This window comes from Colletotrichum fioriniae (assembly GCF_027942845.1).
Source record: "Colletotrichum fioriniae strain IMI 355084 chromosome Unknown scaffold_4, whole genome shotgun sequence".
NCBI lineage: Eukaryota > Fungi > Ascomycota > Sordariomycetes > Glomerellales > Glomerellaceae > Colletotrichum > Colletotrichum fioriniae.
This window is the reverse complement of record NW_027076840.1, coordinates 447,864-468,311: the sequence shown is the minus strand read 5'-3', so window position 1 is coordinate 468,311 and position 20,448 is coordinate 447,864. Positions and strand designations below refer to the sequence as shown.

The 20,448-nt window shown below is 53.6% G+C and overlaps 3 protein-coding genes across 3 annotated transcripts; 1 reads left to right on the top strand and 2 right to left on the bottom strand.

The window, feature by feature from the left end:
* Nucleotides 1-4,859: 4,859 nt before the first annotated feature.
* Nucleotides 4,860-8,221, bottom strand: sin4 (Mediator of RNA polymerase II transcription subunit 16; the record flags this gene model as incomplete). Its single annotated transcript, XM_065756989.1, has 10 exons — nucleotides 4,860-6,172; nucleotides 6,224-6,337; nucleotides 6,395-6,514; nucleotides 6,569-6,788; nucleotides 6,838-6,942; nucleotides 6,991-7,274; nucleotides 7,325-7,433; nucleotides 7,512-7,574; nucleotides 7,623-7,977; nucleotides 8,037-8,221. The coding sequence occupies 10 exons, from the start codon at nucleotides 8,219-8,221 to the stop codon at nucleotides 4,860-4,862; spliced, it is 2,868 nt and encodes a 955-aa protein (XP_065614202.1).
* A 2,928-nt stretch (nucleotides 8,222-11,149) lies between these two features.
* Nucleotides 11,150-13,210, top strand: N0V96_003982 (uncharacterized protein; the record flags this gene model as incomplete). The annotated part of the gene is made up of 1 exon (XM_053188046.1): nucleotides 11,150-13,210. The coding sequence occupies one exon, from the start codon at nucleotides 11,150-11,152 to the stop codon at nucleotides 13,208-13,210; it is 2,061 nt and encodes a 686-aa protein (XP_053054008.1).
* Nucleotides 13,211-14,714: 1,504 nt separating this feature from the next.
* hrp3 (ATP-dependent DNA helicase Hrp3) lies at nucleotides 14,715-19,741 on the bottom strand (the record flags this gene model as incomplete). The annotated part of the gene is made up of 5 exons (XM_053188045.1): nucleotides 14,715-14,877; nucleotides 14,934-19,041; nucleotides 19,103-19,190; nucleotides 19,246-19,272; nucleotides 19,328-19,741. The coding sequence occupies 5 exons, from the start codon at nucleotides 19,739-19,741 to the stop codon at nucleotides 14,715-14,717; spliced, it is 4,800 nt and encodes a 1,599-aa protein (XP_053054007.1).
* Nucleotides 19,742-20,448: the final 707 nt, after the last annotated feature.

Here is a 20,448-nt window from a genome sequence, read left to right as displayed (position 1 = left end):
GTACCAGTGTTGCCTCCGAACACACGAGACGTTCTGGTCTGAACTTTGCAGATTCTTGTTTCTCTTGGAACCATAGAATGACCGAATATGCCGCAAGAGAGCCCTGGCCTATATAGCACTGACGGTCAGATACTGGAAGCCTCATCAAACACGGTCGGGGCAGAATCCGACGCTGTGCCTGCAGGTGCCGGCAGCTCATTGTTTTGCACATCACGGGCTCGGCGGTTGATCATTCAGAGGTACTATTAGTAACCATGGCTCGTTATGTTGAATCAGCCAGCCGGCACCCGGCAGGCCTCAAGGGTAGGAGGCGGCGTAGCAAACCCAGCAGGGCAACGTGCGTGAACGTGCGTGACACAGCTGATGCTGATACTAAGCAGGAGGATGGAAAGGGCAGAGCAGCGCGTTGTAGCGGCCGCAAGGCATGTCAGACGCGGCCAGGAACAGCCGTCTACGGCCCGCGAGCAGCGAATGAGCACTCCGTTTGCAGGCGACGACGGCGATGACTTTGCGGCGTGCTGTCGCACAGAGTGAGAAATTGGCGTAAAGGTCTTGGTGCAGCGGCCGCTATGGCCGCACAAAATGGAAAGCCGTGGGAAAAGGGATAAATTCGGATGTTTTTTTCCTTTGGTTGGTCTCTATATCGGAAGAATTCTTAGGGAAAGGGATGCTGGTGACCGAAGTCTCAGTTGAAAGTCTTGGCCAAACGCCCGCGAGAGCTTAACGTTTTCTCGCAAGAGGAGGGAATAGGCTTTAGGCGGTGCCTGGCGGGCGTATCCGTAGCCGTACAGAGAGCACCGTGTCGTGTTTTGCCCGTTGCCCGTTGTTTGAGACGAAGAAGGGCATAGTAGCCGCCATCTCATGTCTCACTGAAACAGACGGGATTTGAGCTGATGATTTCCTGCGGCAAGGCGGGAACTCAAAGTCTGTCCCCCATGCGACGCTGGAGTCGTGGGTAGACGGAGGCTGGAAGATTGACTTTTGAGCTGGTTAGATTTGTTAGCTATTCCATCATGTCATGATTATGAATAGTGCGAGTTAGACAGAAAGATCGTGGAGAATTGACAAGTCTTGGCCTTGTTTTCCCATGTCGGCGATGTTAGGTGATATTCGGACAAGTTTGAGCAACTGTCCGTGGTGCGGCGGGCTGCAAAGTGAAAGTGTAATTGCAGCCAACGTACCTGCCGTGTCACAGTATGGCGTTGCTGCAGTTTGAGTGCCTGCCTCAACATCGACGTCAACGCAAGGAAGGCAAGAAAGAGGTGCTCACTGAGGTGACTACCCACTCCTTCCCATCTGTCTGGTGGTGGTGATATCAAACACCTAACGCCAGATTGGGAAAGCGAACAGGGATGACAGGCAGTCCCGCCGCTACCATCCTGATGGGAGACCGACAGGCCAGGAGCTGCCCGAGGAAGGCAACAGATGGCAAGGGCCCGACAGATCAAAAGGCAAGGGCACCGGCCGAAGAGGCCGAGTAACCACATTTTGTCATGATAAGCTATTCGCCTATGATTGGTCGATAGAGCCCTGGTCAGAACAACGGCAGCCTCCCCCGGCCAGGGTCAACTTGCCAAGCACTGCTACTGTGCAATTCTGTGCTACGAATGGAAGTAGCGATGCCAGGTGGGGGCGAGGTCTGCATTTCGAACCTTCTTTGCTTTTTCTGAACCCCTGCCGTCAATCTCAATCCCATCCCTCCCAGAGTCCTTGTCCGCGCAGCTTCAACACCTCACCTCACCTCCTATCACCGACGCCAGCCTATGGGATGCTTATGCGGCCTTCATCATGTCCCTGTCACCAATTCTACTACGTAGTGTCCTCGAACGTCCAGCCGTCCGTACATTTCCAATGAAAGGCACAGCACTGAATGTCCTTGCCAATTTGCCTCTCTTTGTTGTCGAAGCTGTCATCGAACCAACAGCAAACTGACTTCATATCAATCCCATCATTCTCGCTTGGCAGACGGGTCAAATACAAAATGGTACACGCAGAACGGCTACGGAGACGGATCCTCTGCCTGATACTACACTAGGTGTAGCTTTTCTCGATCCAGAAATCCTCCGAGGCGCACACCCTGTGTCGGGAACTTGGTACCTACTTCCATCTCTCCATATCGCCAGTGCTTCATCTCGGCCTGCAGGGGCTGTCAGGTCGCCTTACCACCTGTTCCACATAGACTGGCGTACCGAGTACCATCGGCTGCACCAAGCCTCCCGGCCGTTGGTTTGTTAACTTCCGTTGACCGAAACTACGTGTACTGCAGTCTACAGTCTGTTCGCACACCTTCTTCGCCTTCCAGAACCGGAATCTCGATCGGCGCTGCATCCTCTTTGCGGCAAGCACTTTGCAATACGACTAACTAGTGGTGCTTTTTATCTGGTAGATTTGCTGTTAGTTGGACTGCTAAGGCATGGCAATGGAGTTCGAGAAGCATCAGCTCAGAGACCGTGCTCAAATTGAGCTGCCTTATCCCCCACGGCAGCCCCCGTCTGTCTTCTCGCCATGAGAGGGAGCTCACACAGCCCACCACCAGGGCACCAGGGTTTGGCCACCACTTCAAGCCCAGATCAAATTGTTCAATTCTTCTCGTCATACAATCAGTGACTAGGATATCTATCTCCCCGGATTAAAGGGGTTCCAATACCACCCCCAGGAACCACCTCCGGCCACCTCGTCACGTCATTCGACCAAAGCTCCTGATCCGCACCAGGAAATCATTATGAGCTCCGCCTACCAAGTGCTTGGCCTAGACCCTCACACCCTCTCGCTCTCAGTATCTGCCTCCTGCAGGCGTGTGTATCCGTACCTTGACGAGACTAGTGCCTGATTATCTTGTCAGCAATGATATTACCAACGGGGCTTTGCGCCCCCATGTGCAGATACACATGTCTTTGCTCGGAGACGATCGTTGAGCGTGGGCGTGATAACTGTTTACAACACACAGACTTTGATAACAGCTCGGGACTTTTCATCGTCGACAAGCTAGAAGGGCACACAGACACTTCACAATCTCTAGAGCAAACATACACCGCCATGCCGTCTCGGGCCAAAATCATAGCAATGTCTCGGGAAGTTGGGGAGGTTCAACGGCATCGACGGCGGTTGGATTACGAGTTGCTGACTGACCAGGAGTTGAAATGAAAATACACGCGTTGCAGATGCGGAAGCTAAGCTCTGTAACACTCAAATCTTGCTCCAAGAGGAAGCTCCTTTTCGCCGTACCCTGCTCTCGCAACTGCTAACTAGTAACCATAGCGGTAGTCGCTGCTCGCTCCACAGCTTACGCTGCTATCCTCGGTCTTCACGGCCTCACTCCAAATCACCATGCATGTCCTGATCTTGAGGCAACAGCATATCCTGTCCTGGAGGGGGCCAGCCGGCCATCTCCATAATGAGCCGCCCTACCACGAGCACCGCCCTTGGTATCGGTCCCGCCCCCAGGCGTAGTGTATCTCATGTAATCATGGGTGGAAAACGCAGCTCGGTTTCCGGTTTATCGAAGCTAACGGAACACGGATATTGGGCAGTTCTCAGGGTTACGTCTCCCCCGGTCCTGGTGTTAATCTTATTCGCAACCAACTTCGGATCTGGAACTCTTCACCGTGGTGAAAGGCTGAAGCATGAGGAAGCAATCTCGCCTACCCATCTAGCCACTCGGTTCCTTCATGGAGCCACGAGGACTTGCTTGTCCGAATGTTGTTGAGAGTAAAAGTCCGAGCTCCGTCGGCGATTTGCCCAGCCTGACGAGTTGACAACTCATCAAAGCCTAAAGGGCTCTCTCTCTCCCAACCATGGACGACGCGGGCATATTCGTACGCACCCCGAGGGATTCATGAGGCACCAGGATATTGGGCTTGGAGTGACTTGGGCAAAACAGGGTAGACATCGAAACGTCCCTGACCGCAAATCTATCGCCAAGAGGGAACCCATCGGATCTCCTCAAGGGCAGTGCCGAACGACTCAGTCAGGGATAGTTGGGGGGGGAACAGTTTGGACAGACGATGACTGTTTCATGGGGTTGTGCTTGAGGCCGACCTCGAACTGATATCTCTCACTCCTCCTTTCCTTCTACTACTTCCGGCAGTTCATGCTCAAGATCAACGCAATTCTCCTATGTCTGACTGCTGAAGCAGAACACTCTATCTCTCTCTCTCTCCCTGAACTCAAATTCGGCTGCAGCGGATAGAGCGGTTGAACCCAGCTGCATGAGCATTTTGGTTCACACATGATATCGCGCCTCCCTGACGGTCAGGGGGGTGGTAAGTAAAAGCCTTGGAGGTTTCTTTCCTGTGCGTGTGTGCGAGCTTTGTGGCTCCTGCTTGTTTGCTTTGCAACGCTGTCATGTTGATGTCTGTCTCTTGGGGAGTACGAGATGTACTCTTGCGACCTCTAGCCAAGAAACCCTTGAGAAGAATAAGAAGAGAAGGAGAGACCAAGCGATAACTTGACTACGAGCGGGTAGATGGTAGGTCGTCAGTGTTTGACGTGAAAAGACTCGTAGTGATTAATGCAGCTACAGTCAGTATCCTATCTGCATTACTTGAGTGATGTTCTACCTTGTCTACTGCCTACCAAAAGCAGTTGAGTAATCTCAATCCATAATGAGAACCTTCAAGCTTCTGTCGTAGGCTTCGGAGAGTATCCATCGCAGACACACTGTAGAGGGACGGGCAGTAAAAGGCCACCGTAATTGGGGATAATCTGGGTAGCTCAAACTAACACCTCACGTCTTGGGAAGACGACTGCTATCTATCACGCGTTTTTCTTTTCTCGAAATACATCCATCCTACTGAAACCCTATCTGTGACTGAAAACCACCCACAATTGGTTTTGAGCACTTCAAGTCGAATCCCAACCTAACCGATAAGAGACCCCCTGGGCAAAAGTCCCCAGTGACCGCCGCAGGAACACTTCCTCTGTTGTGCCAACACAAAGGTGAAGCCCGGCCGCGAGCCAAAGACGTCCTCCATGACGGCCGAGCACCGCACGCAGCGCCTCCACTGCGCCGTCTTGGCGTCCTCGGGTTCCTTACCGCCGCTGGCGCTATTGCTGTTGCTGCTACCAGCGGCACCACTACCGCCGCCGCCGCCTCCAGCACGAGCAGGGGGCGGCGGGCCGACGAGCTCGACACGTTTGAACACGTCAATGAAGCGACTCTTGGCCTTGCGCGCCGCCAGCGTCCGGCGATCGTCGTCCACCTCGAGGAGATCGTAGTCTGCAAAGAAGAGCTTGGACGGGTCGGCCAGGCCGCGGTAGGCCCGGAGGTCCGTGTTGAAGAACTTGAGCAGCACGCCGAGGAAGGCGGGCGGCGGCGACGACGCAAGGAGCATGTTGAGCTCGCAGTGCATCTGAGCGGTCTTGATCTGCGCGTCGACGGCCTTTTGCGCGGCTGCGCCACCGCCGGGCGGGTTCTTGCTCGCGAGGGAGGCGAGGGAGGTCTGGTAGGCGGTGCGGATGTCGTTGTTGAGGACGGTCAGGAGGCGGTCGAACTCCTGGACTTTAATGAGGCTGCTCGAGGTGACGCGCTGCATCTTCTGGTAAGCCTTGTAGAGGACGACGTGGAGGCCCTTTGCCTGCGAGGACGGGTCCGTGGCGTTCTGCATGGCGGCGCGGCGCTCGTAGAATTCGATGGCGCGGTTCGAGAGGATCTCGAGGTGCAGGATGCGGCGGCAGACGGCGGAGAGGAAGCCGCGGGTGGAGGAGCACAGGAGGAGGTGGAGGGAGACGTCGGAGCGCGACTGCAGGTAGGCGCTCATCTCGGAAAAGCGCTGCGGGGTGAGGAGGGCGAGAAACTGCGGATCGTCGAGGAGGGCGAAGAGCGAGTCGGTGAGCCAGGCGAGCAGGTCGAGAGACCACTTTGCGCAGCCGGCGAGGGCGTCGACGACCTCGTGCTCGTCGAGCGGACTGAGCTTCTCGCGGATGTTGACGGGAGTGTTGCTCGCGATCGTGATGAGGATGACGACGTTGCGTGCGTTGAGGGCCAGCATGGCGAACTTGCCGCCAAAGGTCCGGGGCTGGGACATGCCCTTGTATCCGAGGTGGTTGAGGATGCTGAGACACATTTGCAGCGAACTGTTTCGTACGAGACTATCGTGGTGGGTGTCTTCTGAGTAGTCTACGGGGACCTTGAGCATCCGCACGATCTCATTGATCCAGTCAAACGTGAAGCCTGCAAGTGTCAGTCAATGAGGGATTCAGAACGGTGGCGGGAACAACGCACGCTTCTTGTTCGCAAAGGGTCGAGCGACGGCCAGTATGTCATCGTAGTTGATGTTATTGAACGTCGCCGTAGACGCTGCCACAGTCAGCGCTGCCAAGGTGGCAGCATATGGCGCTACATCTTTGTTAGCCAAGGGCAGGGGGGACACGAAGGGAGTATTGGGCAAAATACCATCTTGGTTGGAGTTTCCTATGTCTCCTAGAGGATGGTGAAGTCTACTCCACTTGACCTTGCCATCATCTTGAACCTTGACTACAGAACAATTGGTCGGAGAGAAGGCCATTTGTAGGCCTAGGGCACCTTGTTAGCTCCAAAAATCATACTGCTTGCATTACTTGGACTCACATGGTGAATCATCCTGCAAGGTGAACCCTACTTGACCCAACGTCATGACTCTGTCGAGATTCATCTCATTGTAGACTTCCTGTAGAGTATACCTATCGCGATATTCTACGGAGCCGTCACTGAAGGCCAAGCAGACGACGTTGCCGTACTGGATGGTATGAAGACCAATAACGGCCTTATTGATGACTACGGGATCGCACTTTTTGAGTCGGCAGGCGGGCTTTGATGATGTTAGAACAGAACTTGAATGCTAAGGTCAAGTGACTTACAGCTGGAGCCGTTCCTGTACTGTTCCTGCGACTTCCAAGCTGTTCAAAGGCAGGATGAAGGCTTTGAGGCTGATCGCTGGGAACCTCCCACTTGTCGATGATACTCTGTGTTTCCTGATACGGAGTATTGGGTGTTGGTACGTAAGTACGAACTGCGAGGATGACGAGAGGAGCTCCCTGGCCATTTGGGTCCATGACCGACGGTAAGATCTCCAAGTGTGTCAGTTGCGTCGCGGCTGAGTCTACCGGTGTTGTGGATGGACCGCTGGGTAGCCAGGTAGAGATGGCAACGTGCTTCTCGTGCAAGGTAGGATTAAGAGCTTGGCTGCCCGGCGGTGGCTTGGTATCGGATTGAGATTGTGGCAGTCCCCAGTGAATGCCAACTTTCACTACTCGTATTTGCTTGTTGGTAGTGGCCAGGGCAATCCACAGGTAGCCTACTCTCTGTCAGTCACATCTTAACATAAGGGCGGGCGTTACTGCTTGCCCTTGTCGCTGTGGAGTGCTGCGTGTGTAATCAAGTCGTCAGATGAGTTGACGCTCTCGAGCTCAAGTGAGGTTTCTTCGATCTTGTTGTTGTTCTGAGCCCAGAACATCTTCAGGTGTCCGTTTGTCGTCACACACAACAGAGCGCTCTTGGATGGATTCGGGTGCCATGGGCCCCCGGCACGTACGAACGAGCTCTCGTACCTATACTGGTTGCCATCTTTCACAGCTGGTCCATGGCTCACCCAGTACTGAGCAGTCAGCTAGGTAAAATGATCTCGGGAGGGCTTCATGCTCACCTGCTTGCTTTGAGGAGCGAGTGGTAGCCAGTAGCTTCCGACAATGGCATGGAGGTCGTCGGAAGGGTCATGGTCCCATTTCCGTGTTGCGAAGGGTCGGTTCAGAGTGATGGAATAGGTCAAAATAGCAACTCGGCCAGTCGCGTCGATGACGGCTAGTTCAGGGCTTGCTGTCGAGGCCCAGGCGAGGTGTATTATGGGGCTTGAAGGATTGATACTGATGAGATCAACCTTTGTGGGCTCACTGAGACCCCAGTCGCCATTGTCAGGATGGGAACGCAGGAACCTGGCTTCCAGTGTCTTTCCATCTGGTGAAACGGAGGCTATTGCGCCGGATCTGGACCATGCGACTCCCCTACAAGAATTGTGAGACCTGGGATACATTGTTCATTATTATTGTGGGATGGTTCTCACTGGCAACAGCCGCGGGTGCGTAGTTCATCGATCCTTTGGCGCAGTTGTTTTGTTGGAGGGCGGGCCGTGTGAAGAGACAGGCCGCCAACGCCGTCGCCAAAGAGGTCGTCGACGTCGAGCTGGTCGACCTGCATGGCCCCATTCATGCCGTTTTCGAGCATAAGCGGCATCTTCTCTTCGGTCATGTGTGCGTGGGTGTTGGTGCCGAAATATCGGGCCTGCGCGCAAACAACACTCAGGGTGTCAGCCACGGAGATAGGACGCGGCTGGAGTGGTTGGCTAAGGCGAGAGATCAAGAGGCCGGCAGAAGCTCATTTTAAGAGCCAGAGAGAGCAAAAGTTGCCGTTACACACAGTCTGATACACGACCCCCTCAATGAAATTAAGAAAAAACTACGAATTGCTGTTGTGCTGCCTTGATGGATTTGTTGCTTGACAAATGGTACTCCCAGATGTGGCTGAATGGAAATTGGAGCAAAATGCATGTATCCGTACTCCGTAAGTTGATAGTTATCGTTGGGTGGATCGCGGCTCTTGAGAGGTGAACTGGGGGCCAATGAAGTGGAAAGACAAAGTCCGCTAGGCCACAACTTGCCTCAGCCTCAAGTTCACCTCACGCACGCACGCATCCACGCGCGAGAAGAAGTAAGGAGGAGTGGAGAAAACTGTGCAAGGAGCTAGTCCAAGTTGGGCCTGTTCGAATATCCATCAGTAAGGCAGGAACCTTGGGAATAGGAACGGTCCTTGTGGCTGATGGAGTGTGGCTAGTGTGAGGACCCCAACTGCAGCACTTGAACTGTAGGTTACACCCCAATATCAAACGTTGTGGGGAAGTTGGAACCCGTGACGTCCATCCAATGATCCCTGCAGGGTGAGGAGGGCCGGGCCCCTCTTCGATCGTGACAGGGGGGCGGCCAAAGGACACGGGCAGACGAGGCCAGTGTTCCCGGGCAACGGGCGTCCACCCCGTCCGGCTCGCCCGCCCTGTGGGTGCAGATGCACTGGTGTCGTGCTCTTGTCAACTTTTTTGGCCCCCCGCGACTCGGCCGCGTTTCAGCCGACCGCCTTGCACGCCGGTGGCCGTGACAGGATGAAAACACAACAGCATTGTCCGCTCGAGTATGTGCCCAACGTACGAAGTAAGTACTTTGCATTTGGGGCGCCAATCGGTCATGGATGCCTGCTTCCATCTTAACTCACCGAGCCCGTTGTCAAGATTGCATTTGTGTTCGTTTGCCTGGGTCTCGGACATCTGCAAAATGACGTCGGTTTCGCCAACTCTGTTCGCGAGGCGAAATGAGAGTCATTACGGACCACTCATACATTGTTCGTGGAAGTGAAGACTCTCATTGCAGCAAAATACTCTGTGGTGCACTTCCACCATTGTCGCGGAAAGAATCCGGCCACCCATAGCCCATGCGTAGAATGAGGTATCTTGTGGTGCGTTGGTGTACGGCAGGCACGAGTAGGTGAGGTACCCAAGGTTGCTGCAGCTCACCGCTGGATCGACAGGCCAATTGTGTCCGAATACCACGGACAACCGCCGTAAGCTTAATACAATCGAATTTTGGTGATAAATGACAAAACAATGAGAACAAGCAGTGGGCTGGTGTTTTACTTGGACAAGACTTTGTGAAGCTTCAGACTGAATTTAGTAGAGGTCAGTCGGTGGACGTTGCCTTGCCCGAGGAATGTATCTCCAAAAGAGGCCCTTTCTGCGGGATAAAGCAGCAAAGTAAAAGAAACCAGCCGAGTCATTTTCTTTTTCTCAAATGCGAAGAGCAAACAGCGGGGCTGGCCATCGTCATCCTCGTCATGCCCCAAAGACAAAAGAAGGAAACGGGAGGGCAGACAGGCAGGGCAGCGAAGCTCTTTCTTTGGTACTGTCTCCATCTATTTTCGTTCCCTCGACTTTGTCGCAACACACCGCGGATAGTATTGACCATGTCCAGACAGTGGTCCATAAGTGCCCTTGGCTATATTGGAATCACCAGGTACGAGGAACATGCGATAAAAAGCATCAAAAACAAGAGATTGTAACAATCATGCTCCTCGTCATATTTTGACCACCCGCATGACAAAGTGAGCCGAAGAAGAGGGGAACGAACAACAACACCAACGAGAGGGGGTGGAGGAGGCCGGAGGGAGGCCGGAGTGCATGGGCCATGTCTATGTACCTCGAGGGCATGTAAATGTGGAAAAGTACATGGTGTGGAGTAAATTGTTAGTAGGAGCAACAACTCTTCGGGATCAGGAGCAGAAGAGCAGGAGCAGACGGGAGCGAAATGCTCACCCAACTCCCGTCGACTTTTCGACCGGACCCAATGGGAAATTAAGCGACTCTTTAGAGATCGGAACCAAAACAGAAAGAAGCGCGTGCGCACCGAACCCAGACTTCACCAGCAGCAAAGCACTAGCCACCGCACCGTTCCTTACCCTTTCTGCCTCCCGTAGTGTACCCCCCGTGTGCCCGTCCGTCTCCCTCTTTTCTTCGTGCCCTCTTCTCTTTCTTCCCCCGTCTCGTCTCGTCTCTCACCTTAACTTACCTTGCCTTACCTAGGTACCTTAGGTAATACCGTAATAAAGTGCCAGCCCACCCGCCCGTACCCTTCTGCCGCGCCGGGCCCTGGCTGGATCTGATCTGCTGCCACCGCTGTTCGGTCTTTTCCTGACCTGTGTTGACGGCACTTTAAGCCCAGCTCTGGGTCCCGCCTCTCGCTTGACGGTGTTCCAAGTCACGTCCGCTCCTCTCTCTCTCTCCTCCCATCCATCCCCCCGTGCCCCCTTCTCCCTCCGTGCCCCATCATCCATGTACGTTTGCTTGCAGCCGCTACGGCTATGTACTTGTTAAGGTACCCTCGCCCGTCCGCTCTCCACACTTTGTCTTTCTTCAACGACACTTCTTCTTACTTTCCCGACAACAACGAAAACCCTTTCAACCCACTACCGGAGAAAGAAGCCCACACTCCTGGAAATCGTTGAACAATGGATATGGTATAGAACACGCTGCCCATGTTCCCGCAAATCTTGTCCCGGATCTTTTCTTCTTTCTCCCCTCCGTCCCCGACCACCACCGACGACGACGACGACGACGACGACGACGACGACATCAAAATGGACGCAACCCCTTCCTCCTCAGCCATGGACGTCGACGCGCATCAACAGCCCTCGTCTCCCTCAGATTCGACCCTTTCGTCACCTCTTTCCGTACTGTCAAAATCACCCTCAATACCCTCTTCGCCAGAAGTCGCCCTCGACGCGTCAAAACGCTACCCATCGCCCACCTCTTCAATGCCTTCAGGCGCCCAGTCACCAATCAAGCTCGAGGCCGCCGATGACTCCGTACCCGTCATCAAGCTCGACAGCGCTGCCGATTCCATCAACGTCAATGCCAGCGATGCTACTGATGGCCAGCCTCCCCGAAAGCGGCGCAAAGTCACGCCTCCCAAAGAGCGCACCACAGAGTACCTGAACCTGGACGACTGCAAGGAAGATGACGGAAACTTGGCGCGTCTCGTGTCCGCTCTCAAGAAGCGGAAGAAAATTGTCGTCATCGCGGGCGCTGGAATTTCTGTTTCGGCCGGCATCCCCGACTTTCGATCCAAGACTGGACTCTTTGCGACATTGCCAAATGAGCACAAGGTGAAAGGCTCAGGCAAGCACCTGTTCGACGCCTCAGTCTACAAACATGACTCCTCTACCGAAAAATTCCACAAAATGATTTGCGACCTGGCTACAATGGTCAAGGCCGCCAAGCCCACTCACTTCCACCACCTGTTAGCGTCGCTCGCCGCCGAAAACCGTCTCCTCCGCCTCTACAGCCAGAACGTCGACTGTATCGACACCAACATGGAACCGTTGAAGACGAATGTTCCCCTGAACGTCAAGGGTCCTTGGCCCAAAACTATTCAACTGCACGGAAGCGTTGACCACATGGTCTGCTCAAAGTGCAGTGACATCAAGGCTCTGGAAACAGAGCTTTTCGTGGGCCACGAGGCTCCACTATGCAAAACTTGCGAGGACCTCGACATGGTTCGCACGCAGTATGGCCAGAGACGAAGTCACGGTATCGGCCGCCTGCGTCCCAGGATGGTTCTTTACAATGAATTCAATCCGGACGAAGAAGCCATTGGTAAAGTGTCGAGTGTGGACCTCAAGTCGCGTCCTGACGCGGTCATTGTTGTTGGCACCAGCCTCAAAATTCCAGGCGTGCGGAGGCTCGTGAAGGAGCTGTGTCAAGTCACGCGTAGTCGCAGAGACGGATTTACTGCATGGATCAACACGGACTCGGAGCCACAACACAACGACTTCAAAGACTGCTGGGACCTTGTAGTTCGCGGCAAGTGCGATGACGTGGCTCACTGGGCTGCTCTACCCCGTTTCGACGTGCCCCATGGCGACCAGTCTGCCTACCTCAGTGAGGGAGAGGAGCAGAGGCGCCAGGACAGACTTAGCAGGGATAATCTCGAGGTGCAGCTCATTTCGCCTACGCCTGATTCACCGACCAAGTCTACTTCGACCACTGCGTTGGATTCAAAGAAGCGGAAGCTTGTCGACCCTGTCCAGAGCATCCCAACACCTACAGCCAGCCCGAAGATCAAGGCTGTCGAGGCTGCAAAGAAGGGTACCAAGGCGAAGCAAAGCAAGCTTTCCTTTGGTGGCCAGCAAGCTGCTACTCCCGGAAGCGACGCAACATCCAAGAAAGTCAAGAAGTCGTCAGCGAAGAAGCCCCGGAAGGACAACAAGAAGGCCACGATGCCTCCAAAGAACAGTGTTACACAAACCTTCAAGACGCAGAAGAACCGCGAACTCGCCGATATGCCTCAGGAAACCTTGGCGGGCAAATTGGACAGCCAGCACTATCTGAAATATGTCGAAGACAAGCCTCAGTCTCAGCTTCCACCACTGCGACCGGCTCAAAAGCCTATACAAAGTTTCGTCTACAAGCGTGCCGAGAACACCGACGAGGAAGGACAGAAGGAGGATGTTTCATCACCCGCGCGACCGTTTGAGAAGATGTCGAGGCCGTCACTTGCGGAACGGCCAAAGTCCTCACCAAACACTGGAGACAGCAGCGATGTACGCCCAATGACGCCTATGCATATCCGACGCAAGTCGGCCGACACGATATCCCCTGAGTCGATTCCTCGAGGCATGGAAGCCTTGATGGACTGAGGATTTGTCGATTACATGATCACTTGGCATCGATTGCATTTTGTTTTATATTCATAGAAGACGTCGATCTGTTGGCACCGAAGAGTTCGGGCTAAACAGGTGACAGTCCACGGAGATTTGCCTTATCACGAACGGAGTTGTTATGGAATACGTCTCGCATCACTTTATCTTGTACATACACAGTACCTGCCCACTTGTATAAAGCAGCGGTCACAGAGCTCAAAGGCTCTTTCACGCAGGCTGCGATGTGTGGGCTCCACAAGCGAGGGCTTCATTTGGGCGGGCAGACGCTGAGAAAAGTCTGCACTCGACACTGCGAGATCAACAAGGTAGTGGGATAGAGGCGGCCCCAAAGTCCGCCATGGGACGAACATGATCGTTAATATACCACTTTTTCCACGAGATGGCCTTTTTCTGTCATTACCTTCCTACCTTACTACAGGACTTTGTGATCACCTCCAGTTTCCACCGACATCGTTATGCTGACTGACAGTGTGATGACCGCCGTGTGCCCGCTAGCCAATCGCCCAAGGTCGTGCCCTACCGTCCTATAATAGAGGGAGACAATCAGTTGGTCCGCGGACCGAGGGGAGATAAGTTCTAGGTGTAGACCACTGAGATTTTAGGCGTCACCGAATTTGTTTTTATAAATGTGTTGATGGAAGACATATTGATCCTCAAGGTGTTTCTTTTTAATTGCAGTATTCTCTTCGTGTGCTGTTGTATAGCTCGCTATATTACAGTAAGGTAAGGTAGAATGCACACATACATTCATACACACTCACACACACACACACACACACACACGCGCGCGCGCGGACACACTCACACGCTTGAGGGCCTACGCTCCAGCCCGCGAATGAGGGCGACCACGTTCTGACACACCAAAATGGCCTGCATTCATAAAGGCTTTCTTCCTCATTGCGGTGTTGAATGTCTACTATTTTGGTAGAATATTCTAATACGAGCATGGGAGCTAATCCGTCCATCCCTATGTGCTAGATGTATTGGGCCAAGAGCTATATCGCTGACGCGACCGAGCGTCCGTAGGTATGACTGCCAGCACGGGTACAAAGCCCCATCTTCAGTCTGCCACGCCGCCGCCGCGGCCAACGAGGCTACGTGTGCTCGCACCTGGACGAGGCCAACGTCATGTGACCAGTCTAGAGCCAGCCAGCCAGCAAGGCTCGCTCGCCTGCCTCCACGGAAGGCAGCGACCAGAACAGGGCCCGGCTTGTCTGTCCTCGCCTCACTAAAAAACTCAAAAACGCATGAGGTGAGACATGATGTTGTTTTCGCAAAACTCCAAAAACGAGTCCGTCCTGTACCATGCAAGTCCGGGTATGTAGTTTATCTTATCATTCCCTCAACCACAATGAAAATGCCCTGCCCACCTAGTACCGAAAACGCCATGCCGATGCTGATATTAAACACGAATCGTGACTGGATGGATATGCGCAAATGGAAAACCGTCTCCCAATCCGTACTTTTATGAATGCGAATCCTAAGAAGCTGCTGCAGTGCCATTTGCCGCCGCGGCGGCCGGTTTGTCTCCGTTGTGCTTCTTCACTTCTCTGTCCCGCAGGACTCTATACATGGCGCTCAGCCGATCGCCCGTTACTTCGTTGCTCGTGCTGTCAACTGGCCACAGGTTCGCCAAGAACTCCCTGAACGAATGTTAGATCTGTATAAGATGTGATATAGCCGGCCGGGAAAAACTTACCAAAAGCGATTCTTGAGCGCATTGTCTCGCTCCTGAACGAATTCGCGATCTAGGAAGTTGCCAATGACAACCAACTCCTCTCCAAATATCTTGGCGCGTTCCTTGCTAGACTTGATCCTCTCCTTTGTCGTGACAAGAATTGCCTCAAAGTTTGCTCGAACCGGTTTGAGCAAGTACCATAACATGGCATCCGCGTCCTTCTCACGTTCCTCTTTATTATCGCCCATCTTACGGAGTTGATCAAGTCGGTGAAGGGCTTGGTTGCGACGCTCGTTGTCCGGCTGATTTGCTCGCGGTGTGTTACTTGACCTGCGTCGGTCATCGCCATGCCGATGGTCATCTGCGCGACGATGTTTGCTACTTCGTTCACCCTCATCACGATGCCTTGGTCTGTCAGCTCGAGGAGATTGTTGCTCATCCCCATTACTTTTGGTCCGTCGGGCTTCGTCCGTTCTCCGATGCTTCGGAATACGGCCTTCGTCGTGGCCTGAATGCTTCCTTTTGGAGTCAGGTCGCGGCGTGCCTTTCTCATCAGCGTTGCTGCGGCTGCGATGATGATCAGCGTGGCTGCGTTCTCTGTCCCGATGCGAGCCGCTCTTTTTGAGTGCCGGCGGAGCAGGAGACGCCGCGCCACTGCCTACGTCGCTACGACGGTGTCCATTCGCCAATCGCTTGTTATTGCGATGGTGATTTTCGACAGTTCTGTGAGCCAATGGGTCACTAGAATGTTTGGCCGCAAGCACAGAAAGCAGGTATTCTGAACGACGAACGAGATGGACGGCGCCTGGCGAGTTGACACCCTTTTCAGTCGCCTTATTTCGTTCTTCCTTCTTTTCGATGCGGTGCTCTTCCAGGAAGAATTTGTCCGACATGTCTAGCGTGGCATCGTCCCGGATTTGAGTCCAAGCCCCAAACCCGTACTTGTCGATGCCAACCAGAAGCATGCCATCTTCTCGAGCGCCCCATTCACATGAATAGTGGGCAGCCTTGGTCGCATCGGCGAGACGGAAGGTCTTGAAGTCATCGCTCTTCCGAATGGTTTGCCTCAGCAGGCGAAGTTGTTGAGGGCGTTCGACCGCAGTCTCAGCGTTCATCTTCCTGACCTCGCCAAAATCAACCAGAACAGCCTTCTTATCCTTCTTCGTCAGGGACTTGCCAAGTTTCCGCTCGTCGTCCATTAGACGTGTGTTATTATCATTGAGCGCATCTTCGCATCTCTTGACGAAATCGTCTAGTATAGACTTGAGGAAATCGCGGTCGCGCTCTCCGAGGCGTGCTTCCTGCACGATTTCCTCGCCGCGGTCGTCCATAGATCCGTATCTGAAGAAAGCCTTGAGAAGGTTTCGCGTCTCCTTCTCGTTGAGTGGGCGCTTGGGGTCGGACAGCAGGGCACGCTGCTCCTCGGCTTCTCGGCGTTGTTGTTCCTCCCTTTGCCGTTTCTTCGCAAGGCGGTCGGACCTGTCCGTCTCATTTCGATTCTTCATTGTCGCTCTACGAGGAGCGCTCTCGGCAGCTACCTTCGCCACATACTCCTCGTTCTTCCGTTGCTCTTCATCAGCCTTGATGACGGCAAGCTCCTCTGCGGGGATAATTTGATCCCAGTCAAGGGCCAAGTCGTCCACCTTCACGTCGGTGTATTGCATGAAATTGTCCCAGTCAATACCACCACTACTGAGATTCATCTTGTCATCCACCTTCGTCTTCGTGATTTCGGCATTCTCCAATATGGAATCAATGTCAAGCTGTTCAAGACGCTCTTGATTGCCGCTTTGCTCAAACATCTTTTGCGAGCGCATCTTGAGAATGAGCTGGATGTCTTCAGCGGAGTTGGGCCCGTCAATCTTCAGACCCTTCTTGTTCATTTCATCACGGAAAGCCTTGCCATCGTCAGTTACACCAGCTTGAATAGTCAGGTACTCGAGCAAGAGCTTATTGCGAGCGCGCTCGAGCACTTCTTCTTCAACAGTCTCCTTTGACACCAAGCGGTAGATGCTGACGGGCTTCTTCTGACCGATGCGGTGCGCACGTCCCATAGCCTGCAAATCAGCCTGGGGATTCCAGTCGGAGTCGAAAATGACTACAGTGTCGGCTGTCATCAAGTTGATACCCAAACCACCTGCTCTGGTGGAGAGGAGGAAGCAAAAGTCGTCGCTATCTTCCGCATTGAAGTGGTTGATAGCCATGCGTCGGGGGCCAGCGGCGATGGTGCCGTCGAGACGCTGAAACTTGTAGCCTCGAAGTGCCATGTAATCGCTGAGAATGTCGAGCATCTTGACCATTTGACTGAAGACGAGTACTCTGTGTCCATCCTTTTTCAGCTTTGTCAAGAGCTGGTCGAGAAGCATCATTTTTCCACTGCTGGCAATGAGGCCCTTGATCTGGTCTTCTCGACGGATACTGCCGGCGAGAACTCTCTCTTCGGCACCCGCGAACATGTATGGGTGATTGCTGACTTTCTTCAGCTCCATCATGATGTTCAACAAGGAGTTCTTTTGGCCGGTTGCGCTGGACAACGCGGCATAATTCCTTGTAAGAATGTTCTTGTAATAATCCAGTTGCACGTCCGAGAGCTCAACACGAATAATCTTTTCCGTCTTTGGCGGAAGGTCTGACTCGACTGTCTCTTTTGTGCGTCGCAAAATGTAAGGGGCGATGGACTTGTGGAGGTCCTGGAGCTTTTCTTGCGTATCGTTACCTGCAAGGTCTTCCAATTCTTCGTCAATGACAACCTTGCCAGGGTTGAGGAAGTCCATCAATGCGGACAGCTCGGCTAGGTTGTTCTGAATAGGGGTACCCGTAATCAAGATCTTGCAAGGCACGCCGAAGCTCACCAGTCTCGCGTACAGTTGGGATTCCTTGTTCTTCAAACGATGAGCCTCGTCCACAAGAAGAGCTTGCCACTTGATCTGCTGAAGAAATTGCCAATCTTGGAGAATCATCTCATAAGAAGTGATGAGGGCGTTGAACTTTGGCTTCTTGGGGTTGCCGTTGATCATTAGCTCGTTGTCACGAATTGTACTGCGGGAGGCTTCGTTGCCGAGATACACAACGTAGTTCATGTCGGGGGACCAGTTGTCGAAGGTATCACCCCATGCCGGAATGACACTCAAAGGGGCAACAATGAGGAAAGGCCCCTCTTGCTCGCGTTCGTTGCGAAGCCAGCTGAGGAATGATACGCTCTGAACGGTTTTTCCAAGGCCCATTTCATCGGCAAGAATGACGTTGTTGGCGCGAGTCCAGTTGAGACACAAAAAGTTCAGGCCTCTGAGTTGGAATGAGCGCAGTTCACCATTTTTGATGAAGTCGGGTTGCGATTCAAGCTTGGTCATCCTTGTTCGGGTATCCGGGTTTGACTCCTTGCGATCAGAGACCCACGAACGAGAAGATCGGTCCAAGAATTGATCAATCTTCTCCTGGAAGTCTGCACTGATGGCGGACGCAACTTCCCATGTGCACTCGTCGTAGTAGCAGCCTTTCCACTTGACAAGGTATTCTGTCTCTTCCTCACCGTCGCGAACAGCGACAACTCTGTCCACCTTCGTGAAATCTTCCAGGGCTTCTTCCGCACGCTCACGATCGAGGAAGAACTGCTCCTTGGTTTCGGGCGGGATGTCTTCACCATATCGAATCAGAAGCTCGTGCTCCACAATGGTTCTGAAGTAGTTCTCGACTCTACGATAGCCTCGCATGCTGCGTAGGGTCTCTGCTGATTCCCAAGTGTCGTGCAAGTGAGACTTGCCTTGCCACTTGACGAAGTATTCGAAGTCGGTTCTGGTCGAGCTCCAACTGAGCTCAAGGCCTTCTTTCAGCTTGTGTCGAAGGACTTTGTCAATGTAAGGGGAGTCGTCTACAACATCTGCCGCATAGTAATTGGGCGTAAGCATGTCCTCGTCCTCGTCATCGACATCACTTTCTTCATAGGCGCCTTGTTGCACTTGCGCGGCCCGTCTGCTCGACCAACGCTTTTCCGCGAGAAGCGCGCTTGGCTGGGCTTCACGCTGACGGCGTGCCTTCTTTTGCAGACTTTTCGCGCGCGCACCACCATAGTTATCAGAGTCGGAGTCCGAATTCGTGGAGGGTTGTCGTGCAGGTGTACCTCGTTTTGAAGCTATGCTAAGTCAGAATTGATGATATTGATGGCTTTGGAAGCCGACAAAGTTAATGCTCACATTGTCTCGATGTCTCAACGCGTCTTCTCTTCACCACTCTCCGATTAGTAGGCACTACATCAGATTCGGATTCATCAGATGAATCGACCTGTCATTCCCAAACTGTCAGCAATGGGACTTGGCAAGCATCGGGTCGTACGTACCATTCTGCGCTGCTGCGTCGGGCGGGACTGCGAAGCAAAGTCAGCTCAAGGCGTAGTTAATTAGAGCAAGCGTCAATCATACACTTCTTCTCAACCCGTAGAGTTCTGGATTTGCCTTGATGTAATCATCCTCTCGGGCAGGAGCTTTCCGCTTCGTAGGCCGTTGAGAATCGTTGGAGTCCGAGTGGACGTCGCCAGCCCCGTCGCTTTGGGCAACAGAAGCCGCGTCCTCGTCCATATCGAAGTCGGCATCGTCAGATGCATTGTTCTCATCGCCGGAGCTCTCGCTTTCGGCAAAGTCGGGTGCGCCATTCATGTAACCGGACAAGTCGTTGGGATCCGGCGACGGTGACGATGAGGCGAGGCGTGCGGCATTATCGTGCATATCTGAGAGGTCACTGTCGCTCTGGTGGCCGGCAGCGACTATTGGGGAGGGAGAACCGCCCTCCGGCGACCCATACCCGTTGGTGGGACCGGGTTCGAGGGGGCTAGACATGGTGATGGTCTAAGTCGAGGCTGCCTGCTATGGATGGAACGACGTCAGCCAAAGGTTTGACCGCCTGAGAGTAGAAGCGGAGAAAAAGCGTGGCCAGTGAGGCTGGGCGACCAAGATCAACATAGAATCACTAGAATAACCCGGGAATTGATGGAGATCTCGACCTCGTCGCATCGCGGGGACGCGGTTGATGAAGACGAGGCTGAAAGTTGATGGCGATGCCATTGTGCCAGTCAGGCGGACTCAGAGTACCGTGACGTGTCACCAGGGCATCAGAACCATCGAGCGAGTTCGTTTCCATCAACGCGAGGCATCTCAGGTATCGGCCAGGTCATGGCAGATGAGGATATCAGGATGGGAGCGCGCCGCTACGAGGCTGGCTTGATGGCTCGTGACGGGAAACTGGCTGGCTCTTGGAAGCCTTGTAACCAGGTGGAGGTAATAACTTACAAGTCATTAACGAATGGCCTCCAGGCAGCTAGTACCATTGATCTTGACCAGGAAAGGTATTGTGTTGAAGGAGGTTATGGAAAGTGACGTGCCTAGGTAGTCCGTAGGCCTGGCGGGTGATGGGTGGTGGTGGATGGAAAATGTACCGGTGGAGAGGCAGGAAAGAATTGAGGTGGATGCACGGGTGAGGTACAGGTGGTTGTAGCGCTATCCGCACTGAATCACCCCCAAAAGAAGTCGGTCGTTTCTGCCTGAGG